The sequence below is a fragment of the Mirounga leonina genome, unplaced genomic scaffold, assembly GCF_011800145.1.
Source record: "Mirounga leonina isolate KUSES-001 unplaced genomic scaffold, KU_Mleo_1.0 Mir_127, whole genome shotgun sequence".
In the NCBI taxonomy this organism is placed as follows: Eukaryota; Metazoa; Chordata; class Mammalia; order Carnivora; family Phocidae; genus Mirounga; species Mirounga leonina.
This window is the reverse complement of record NW_023270316.1, coordinates 77,358-87,532: the sequence shown is the minus strand read 5'-3', so window position 1 is coordinate 87,532 and position 10,175 is coordinate 77,358. Positions and strand designations below refer to the sequence as shown.

Below are 10,175 nucleotides of genomic sequence, written 5' to 3'. Positions count from 1 at the left end.
TTATTTCCTTAGATTAAAAACTTGGTGTTCAAAATTAATCTGGAAGGGTTAAGATAGTAGGGTTTAGTACCAGTTTTATGGTGCGATACACAGCAGCCTCTGAAAGATAGATTCTGTGGTCAAGTAAGTTTGGGAAACTCTAGGCTCCTAAAAATATAACAGGTTTTTCTGTTTCAGGATGTCTTGGAGTCTTTACTATTCATTATGAGCTGCAACATTTCCCAAACTTTAGTGAACCTTTTTTCACAGAAGATTTACAGGGCAGGTATTCCAGAGAACTCTGGGAAATGCTATCCCAAGTAACTTCTTTGGACCTTTCGTTGCTTTTAACCAGCAGTGGTGTGGGAGTTTCCTTGCCATCAAGGAGGCCTTACAGTGTAGTGGGGTTCCAGCGCCAGTCGTGGGTTCCTGTGGGGGTGCCCTCAGCTGGCTGGCGGAGCAGGCAGGAACATATATTTCAGGGAGGTGTCCAGGGACACGGTGGTGGATGTGAAGAACCGTTATCAGCCTAAACTGTTACTCTGATGTCCCAAAGTGTTTCTGATGTTTTTACATGGATGAATACTCATCTTAGACCTAGCAAGTGAGTGCTTTCACTGTACCTACTGATTGTTTTCTCTCTTTCTTCCCGTTCTCCCTGCTCCCAACTCCCTCTCGTCTTCTCTCACAGAAAGTATGCCGAGGCCTTGGATTATCACCGTCAGGCACTGGTGTTAATTCCCCAGAACGCGTCCACGTATTCTGCCATAGGGTATATCCATAGTCTGATGGGCAACTTTGAAAATGCTGTTGACTATTTCCACACAGTATGTCTAGTTAACATTTACCACTTATTTTTTTTTAAAGATCTTTTCTAGGCAATGTTGGGGCTTTTTGTTTGCTTGCTTGTTTTTCTAGGCAGTGTTTATTATTATTTTTTATTATTTATTTGACAGAGAGAGACATAGCGAGAGCAGGAACACAAGCAGGAGGAGTGGGAGAGGGAGAAGCAGGCTTCCCACGGAGCAGGAGCAGGGAGCCCGATGTGGGGCTCGATCCCCGGACCCTGGGATCATGACCTGAGCCGAAGGCAGACGCTTAATGACTGAGTGCCCTGGGCAGTGTTTATTTTAATAGCCATTTTAAAATTCTTCAGGCGACCTTGTGCTTTCTTCTTTCCTTTGCAGAGAAAAGCATGTGTGTGTTGTGCAGTACTCATCAAATTAGAGATAAATGTGAGACTTGTCCTAAGTGTGTAGTGAGACATACATGTGTCCGTGGTATTCGTTGGCCCTGTCTAAGCAGGAGAAAAGAAATTCCATTCTCTCTACTTAGGACTTATAATTAATTCACTTAGATCACTTTGGTCGGTGAAGAAAACAATCTGTGTTCATCACAAGGAAAGAATCTCTCCTAAATCCACATGCCGTATCGTGCCAAATCTAAGACCCCATTAGTAAGCAAGTTGACCACACACACACACTCACTCACACGGACACACACAAATAAACCTTTAAACTTTACATGATTCTTTCTAATCTCTCCATTTTTTGGTACTTGGAAAAGTGCTCTTTTTGGACATATTAGGACGTAGATTTTCATCAGGGATCACTCTAGTATCTACATAAAAAAGAAAATAGAGAAATGAAACAGATACTTAAGGTACTCTTCTTCACATTCAGAGTTTGGTTCTTCTAAATCACTTTTGTACCGGGTGGTCGATGTGTCTGCTTTTCTGGTGCTGGCACATACCCCCTGCTCTTGACTAGGTTTCTCCCAAAGACATTGGCTCTGCAGATCTTACGCTGCCAGAAAGTGTCAACAGCAACGGCATTTCCTGTATTTGTGAGTGTTCATGTGGTTTGTGGTCTAGTCTACCTGTCCACGGCTGCCAAGTCCAGGCTGCTCACTCAGGACACTCATCATGGCTGTGGCCAGCTGACAGCAGTAGTAAAAAACCACCGGTTTTTTAAGACATCTCAAGTTCAGAAATGTTACAGTTTGGAGGGGGGGAACGTGGGTCTTAGAATCAATGAAATCATGGTATTTGGAGAGAAAGATAAAATACGAGAAAACACATAGGGTTGGTTAAAATTTTCAGGCGAGATCCAAGTCCTGCAAGTGCCACTATGATAACCAGGATACTGAGCTAGTCAGAAGCGTGGAGTAGCAACTTTTCTGGTTTGTGTGATCTTTCAAATGTGTGTGAAGATGATATGTCTCTATTCTTACATAATTAATACAGAAGGCTTAGAAGGCTCTATGTGGAGATACAGTTTTGAAAATCTTTTTGGAGGAGTGGGATTTCAAACATAAAACAGAATGGTGTAATGAGCCCCCACGTTACCATCACCCAACTTCAACAGACATCAATTCATGGTTACTCTTGTAGTAGCCCCACTCCCCCTGATTCCCTGGAGTGTTTTGAATTGAATCCTGCAGGAATATTTTTAAATGAAAGAGAAGGAAGTACATTTTCTCTTAATAACCATGCTGAATCTTTTCTGACAGGCTCTTGGTCTTAGGCGAGATGATACATTTTCTGTTACAATGCTTGGTCATTGCATTGAGATGTACATTGGTGATTCTGAAGCTTACATTGGTAAGATGATAATTATTTTGATTGACATTGTATTCTATTCTTTAGATTGTTGTATATCTCTGTTTAGGTTTCTCAAAGCTCATGTAAGGTTCTAAGTTTATCTTTCTAACCATTTAACTATATTAACATCAAGGAACTCCATTTATTTTGTTGGAACAGTGCTGTGGGAATTAATGACTTACTAAAGTATTCATGCATTTTAAAATTGAGTACTCAGTATATGCAAAATACTATTATAGAGTATGTGTAAAGTGCTGTGATATAGGAGAATCAATCTAATTGATGGAAAAAACCTTGGAGACTTTAGTTTCTAATAATTTCTAATTTCTAATAAACGAAAAGGCTCTGGCATTAACACTATAAAATGGGTTTATAGCATATTAATAGCATATTAACTTTTACATTTCAGTGGGATGGATATTAAGTTGGCTTACATTCACATTATGGTGCTATGTAATTCTTTAAATAATTTTTTTGTAATAATAAGCAAGTCTTAAGATAAATCTGGATGAAATTGCTATATTTGGGCACTCACTTAGTTACAAACTTTGTAAGGTAACAAGGATGCAGTGAGGTTAAACCTGAGACCTGGACATAAAACCATGAGAAGAAAAAGTGTTAAGTTAATTAAATTAGGCTTCAATAAAATGAAGAACTTCTGTTCATCAAAAACACTGTTAATAGAGTAAAAAGTCAGGTTATAGACCGGGAGAAGTTACAGTTTGTAGAGTGGTCAAAGAACTTGTGTCTAGAATACAAAAAATCCTATAAATCAATAAAAAGTTCAATAAAAAAATGGGTCCATATTGTACTATATGTTAACTAGAATTTAATTAAAAATTTGAAAAAGAAAAAAAAAAGGTCCAAATGGGCAAAATACTTGAACAGGAGCTTCACCAAAGAGGACATCCACCGATGTGGCAAATGGATGTGCTCAATATCATTACATATCATGGAAATGAAATTAAAACCATACTGAGATGTCACTGAGATGTAACCAAACTGGCTACAAATGGAAAGTACTAATAGTGCCTAGTGTTGGTGGTGATACGGAGCAGCTCGTACTCTGGTGTATTATTGATTGTTGGTGGACCACACTTTGGAACACTGTCGAACATGTCTGCTAAAGTTAAATAGGCCTGTTAAATCTGTTATGCGTTGCTACCTGACAAACCACTCCAACCGACAAGGACGCATTTTTTCTCACAGTTCTCTAGGTTGATTGGTGGCTCATTTGCTGGTTTCATTCACTAATGCAGCTGTGGTCAGCAGGCACTGGATGGGCTGATGGTCTAAGATGGCTTCATGCATAGATGGGGACCTTAGCTGACCTAGCTGGGCCTCTTACGGGTCTTTTATCTCAGGCTTCTTCATAGCATGGAGGTCTCAGGGTTCTAAGGACGAGAATTAAAGTCTCAGGACCTCTTGAAAGCTGGAAGTGTCACAAAATCATTTCCATCACATTCTGTTCAGCACAAGTCACACGACTGAGTGCAGTGTCATCCTGGGTGGGGGCTAAGAGGTGTGATTCGTTGGGGTGTGAGGGTGGTGACCTGCCATGCTGCTCTTAGGATGTGGGAGTTCTACTCCCAGGTGTGTGCCCAGTGGTACAAGGGCCTCAGGAAGCCAGCGCTCACGCACAGGATTGTTTCCAGCAGCTGTGTTCGTAATTACACCTAACTGGAAATAACTGAATGTCCACGCATAGGAGAATGGAGAAAGAAATTGTGGCGAGCTCATGCAATAGAGTACTACACACTTGAAAGGACTATTAAGTCTTGCTGTAACATAGGTTAATCTCATACATTTTGACAAAAAGAATATACACTGATTAATTCCATTTATGTGAAGATTAGTAATAAGCAAAACTAATCAGTGGTGCTAGAAAAATTTGAGCAGTGATTACTTCTGGCTTGGGATGGGGAGGTATTCACTGGAAAGGGCACGAGGCGGTTTTTTGGGAGCTGGAAGTGTGTTCTCTTTCCGTCTGGTGGTGGTTATGTGGGTATATGCATATATGAGGATTTGCCCAGCAGTGCACACTTTATGGTGTGTATGTTATGGCTCAGTTTCTTAAAGCTAAAGCATAAAGCTTGAGCTCTGGCATCCTGAAGACTCTGGGTTGAAATCGCAGGTCTGCCACTCAACCACGCGGCTTTGGGCAGGTCTGAGCCTCAGGTTCATCTTTTTTTCAAGGAGGATTGTGAGGCTTAAATGCAAAATTCCTGTAAAGCTAGGGAGAGTCTGGAGGTAGAGGGCTGAGTGAGACATACATTTTGCCTGTCCCCACAAAGCTAATGGTCTTACAGTGTACCAGTCATTATATACTCTTTTTATTTTTTTTATTCGGGTTGTAATTGTCACATTGCATATTAGTTTCAGGTGTAGGACATAATGGTTCAATATTTGTATATATTGTGAAATGGTCACCCGAGGTCCAGTTATATGCATCACCATACATAGTTAGAAAATTTTTTCTTTTGATGAGAACTTTTTTTTTTTTTTTTTTTTTTTAAAGATTTTATTTATTTATTTGAGAGAGAGAATGAGATAGAGAGCATGAGAGGGGGAAGGGTCAGAGAGAGAGGCAGACTCCCTGCTGAGCAGGGAGCCCGACGTGGGACTCGATCCCGGGACTCCAGGATCATGACCTGAGCCGAAGGCAGTCGCCTAACCAACTGAGCCACCCAGGTGCCCCTTGATGAGAACTTTTAAAATCTATCTTAGCAACTTTCAAATACGCAATACAGTATGATTAACTCTAATCACCAAGCTGTACTATTTTTATTTTTAGAAGGCTTGCATGTCATTATCTGTCAAAACCCCTATTACTGAAAGGTATTAGTTTGAACTGTGTAAAATTATATTGTTTATGTCAGAAATGATTGCATCTGTTGGAAGTCTCATGTCCATTAGTCTTAAGATTTTGATATGTGGAAAGTGTATTTCCTTTCACTGTGGTTTCTGTGTGCGTAAGTCTCGCGACTGTCGTTCGTAGCAGGCGAGGCCAAGTGCCTGCCGGCTGGCTCCCCCGCTCTGGGAGGGCTTTAGGAATGGGCTGTGCTGAGCCACAGGGAACTGAAACTGCATGTGCTTCTAGGTCTCCCAGCAACCCCCCTTGATAATAAAGAGAAAAAGAAGAGGAGAGTGGGAATGTTTTCTCTTGTGAGCTGTACCTGTGTCTCATGATGGAGGCAGTGTGACCATGGAAATGACAGATAAATGATGGAGTTTCTTACCGTACTCTCCTTGTGGTGTTTCCTTTTAGGAGCAGACATTAAAGACAAATTAAAATGTTACGACTTTGATGTGCATACAATGAAGACACTAAAAAACATTATTTCACCTCCGTGGGATTTCAGGGAATTTGAAGTAGAAAAACAGACTACAGAAGAAACAGGGCTTGCACCACTAGAAACCTCAAGGAAAACTCCAGATCCCAGACCTTCCTTGGAAGAAACCTTCGAAATTGAAATGAATGAAAGTGACATGATGCTGGAGACCTCTATGTCAGATCACAGCACATGATTGCAGACAGGTCTCAGCTCCATTTTGTCCTGGGGGAGGTCAGGGTTTCCTCACATCTTGTCCTATCTTCAGAATTCCCCATTTCTTGACACGAATGCAGGCTGCACCTCTCCATTTAGGACTAGAGACGTGCTGGAAGAGACCCAGACTGCACACCTTTGCAACACGTGTTTTCTGATCCTACAAAACAATTCTGTGTAGAGGAATAAAGAGGTAAATTGTGTATTATGTCTTTTTTTTTTCCTTTTACAATCAGCTTTTCTTTTGGACTGATTTTAGGTTTATGGACAAAAGCTACAAAGGTAGCAGAGAGCTCCCACAGACCCCTCACCGGGTTTCTCCCCGTTCACATCTTAAGTAACCAAGGAACCTTGTCATAACGGAGAAGTGCATGCTGTCCAGGAGCCACACTGCACTGAGCTCTCCTTAGGCTCCTCTCTGCTGTGACCGTGTCTCAGGCTTCTCTGGTCTTTCATGACCTAGATGGATTTGAGGACTGGTCAGTTGTTTTGTAGAATGAACCTCGATTTGAGTTTGTTTGATGTATTTCTCGTATTGGACTAGAGTTCTTGGTTTTGGGAAGAAAATACCACAGATATGGATGAAGTACTGTTCTCATCACGTTAGGGGGTACACAATATCAGCATGACTTATCACAGATGGTGTTAATCTTGATGGTGCCTACCAGGTTTTTCCATTGTAAAGTTACTTTTTTTTTCCCCCTGCCCATAATGCATGCTTTAGAAGGAAGTCATGAGGGGCGCCTGGGTGGCTCAGTCGTTAAGTGTCTGCCTTCAGCTCAGGTCCTGATCCCGGGGTCCTGGGATCGAGTCCCGCATCGGCCTCCCTGCTCTGCGGGAAGCCTGCTTCTTCTCCCACTCCCCCTGCTTGTGTTCCCTCTCTCACTGTCTCTCTGTCGAATAAATAAATAAAATCTTTAAAAAAAAGAAGCAAGTCATGAAGTTCAGCCTGTCCACAATAGGACCAAGGTTTTGTTTTTGGGGGGGGGGGTTGTTTGTTTTTAGGACCAAGGAGTTTAAGCTCCACCCCTGGAAAGGAGAGTATCTGCATATACTATTTGGAATTCTTCTATAATGAAAATTTGTGTCTCCTCCCATTTAATCAACCATCAGTTTGGACTTATATTTTAGATTCCTAATCCTACACAATGATATTTTAGGGCTTGGGTTGTTTCAATGTTGGCCATTGGGAGCTCCTTCAGCTTGGCTCCTGTGGCCCTGTGATATACCCCCATCCATTTGTTTTTTTGTTTTGTTTTTTGTCTTTATTCCGGTAAAATATACATAACATGAACTGGACTTCAGTTATTAATGCATCACTATTGATACAAATACACCAGTGCAAGGTGTGGATACAGGTGTGGGTGGGGAGTCCATGGGAACTTGTGCTTTCTGTTCCATTTTCCTGTAAAGCTAAACTGCTCTAAGAAATAAAGTGTGTGAGTCTGTGTTTATAGAGAGAGGTAGATAGCCATCTTAACCATTTTTAAGTGTACAATTCAGTGGCATTTCCATTACGCATTAACTCCATACTCATCCCTCCTGCCAGCTCCTGATGATAACCTTTAATCTTTTTCTTTTTTTTAAGATTTTGTTTATTTGAGAGCAAGAGAGAACACGAGCAGGGTGAGGGGCGGAAGGAGAAGCAGACTGCCCACTGAGCAGGGAGCCCGATGCGGGGTTCAATCCTGCGATTGTGGGATCATGACCTGAGCCGAAGGCAGAGGCTTAACCACGGAACCACCCAGGCGCCCCCTGATAATCTCTAATCTATTCTATGTCTGAATTTGCCTATCTAGACCAATTCGTGTAAGTGGAATCTTAACAGTATCTGTCCTTTTGTGTCCGACTTTAGCATATTTTTTTAAGGTTCATTCCTCTTGTAGCTTTTATGAGAATTTTATTCCTTTTTATGGCTGAGTGATATTCCATCACATAGATCATCTATATCACATTCATCTGTGGATGGACACTGGGTTGTTCCATCTTTCAGCTATTGTGAATAATACTGCTATGAACAGGAGTGTATAAATACCTGAGTACCTGTTCTCAGTTCCTTTGGGTATATGCCAGGGAGTGGAATTGTTGGCTCATGTCCTAATTCGGTGCTTAACTTTTTTTAAAGATTTTATTTATTTGACAGAGACAAAGAGAGAAAGGGAGCACAAGCAGGGGGAGTGGGAGAGGGAGAAGCAGGCTTCCCGCCGAGCAGGGAGCCCGATGCCGGGCTCGATCCCAGGATCCTGGGATCATGACCCGAGCCGAAGGCAGACGCTTAACAACTGAGCCACCCAGGTGCCCCTCGGTGCTTAACTTTTTGAGGAACTGGCCAACTTTCTACAGCAACTGCCCATTTTCTATTCCCACCACCAGTGCATGAGGTTCCGGTTTCTCTGCATCCTTACCAGGGCTTTTTACTCTTTCTTTGTTATTATAATCATTCTAGGGGGTGGGAAGGAGTAGCTCTTTTGGTTTGATTTGTGTTTCCCTAATAACTATTGAAGTTGAGCATCTTATCCTGTACTTATTGGCCATTTGTATGTCATCTTTGAAGAAATGTCTATTCATATCTTGTGTCCACTTTTATTTTTATTTTATTTTGTCTTGTTTTGTATGTTGTTATATCACCATACATCATTAGTTTTTGATGTAGTGATCCACGATTCATTGTTTTCGTATAACACCCAGTGCTCCATGCAGTACGTGCCCTCCTTAATACCCATCACCAGGCTAACCCATCCCCCCACCCCCTCCCCCAAAACCCTCAGTTTGTTTCTCAGAGTCCATAGTCTCATGGTTCTTCTCCCTCTCCAATTTCCCCCTCTTCATTTTTCCCTTTCTTCTCCTAATGTCCTCCATGCTATTCCTTATGTTCCACAAATAAGTGAAACCATATTTGTGTCCACTTTTAAATTGGGCTGTTTATTTTTTTGTTGTTGAGCTGTTGTGGTCCTTTATCAATTCTGGATATTCTCAGATATGTGATTTACACATCTCTTCTCCCGTTCTTCCATTGTCTTTTCACTTTTTTTTTTTTAAAGATTTTATTTATTTGACAATGAGAGAGAGCACAAGCAGGGGGAGCGGCAAGCGGAGGGAGAGGGAGAAGCAGGCTTCCCGCTGAGCAGGGAGCCCCATGCGGGACTCGATCCCGGAACTCTGGGATCATGACCTGAGCCAAAGGCAGTTGCTTAACCAACTGAGCCACCTAGGTGCCCTGTCTTTTCACTCTCTTGATAGTGTCCTTTGATGCACAAATTTTTAACTTAATGAAGTTTATCTATTGTTTATTTACTATGGTTTTGGTATTATATTTACAAAACTATTGCCAAATTCAAGGTTATGCAGATTTTCACTTAGGTTTTTCTCTAAGGTTTCCATAATTTTAGTTCTTAAACTTAGGTCTTTGATCCATTTTGAGTTAATTTACGTAAATATAGTAAGTTGTTCAGTTTCACTCTTTGGAGTGTGGATATTCAGTTTTCCCAGCACCATTTCTTAAAGAGACTCTCCTTTCCCCATCGAATAGTCTTGGCACCCATGTCAAAAATCAATTGTTGAGAAATATGAGGGTTTATTTCTGGGCTCTGGATTCTCTTCCATTGGTCCATATGTGTATCCTTAATGCTAGTACCACACTGTTTTGATTGCTGTAGCTTTGTAGTAGGCTTTGAAACTGGGATGTGTGAATCCTCCAACTTTATTCTTTTTTTTTTTTGAAGTTTTATTTATTTGAGAAAGAGCACAAGTAGGGGGAGAGCAGAGGGAGAGGGAGAAACAGACTCCCTGCTGAGCAGGGAGCCCGCCGTGGGGGGATTCCAGGACCCTGAGATCATGACCTGAGCGAAGGCAGACATCTAACCGACTGAGCCACCCAGGCACCCCTCCAGCTTTGTTCTTTTTCAGAATTGTTTTGGCTGTTGTGGCTTCCTTGAATTTCCATATGCATTTAGTTTTGTTTTTGTTTTTTTCCATTTCTGCCAAAAAAAAAAAAATGGCATTGGAATTGTCACAGGGATTTCATTGAATCTGTAGATCTTAATGTC

General features: G+C 41.5%; 1 protein-coding gene across 2 annotated transcripts in view; it reads left to right on the top strand.

Moving 5' to 3' along the window:
- CDC16 (cell division cycle 16) overlaps positions 1 to 6,332 on the top strand; it is a 29,922-nt gene extending 23,590 nt beyond the window's left edge. The window contains exons 16-18 of one of the 2 annotated variants that reach the window (XM_035002993.1): positions 671 to 806; positions 2,491 to 2,581; positions 5,850 to 6,332. In XM_035002993.1, the coding sequence (XP_034858884.1) occupies positions 671 to 806; positions 2,491 to 2,581; positions 5,850 to 6,109 (487 nt within the window). In that variant the 3' untranslated portion in view covers positions 6,110 to 6,332. The remainder of the gene's footprint in view (positions 1 to 670; positions 807 to 2,490; positions 2,582 to 5,849) is intronic. The other variant, XM_035002994.1, reaches the window with a different exon arrangement.
- Positions 6,333 to 10,175: the final 3,843 nt, after the last annotated feature.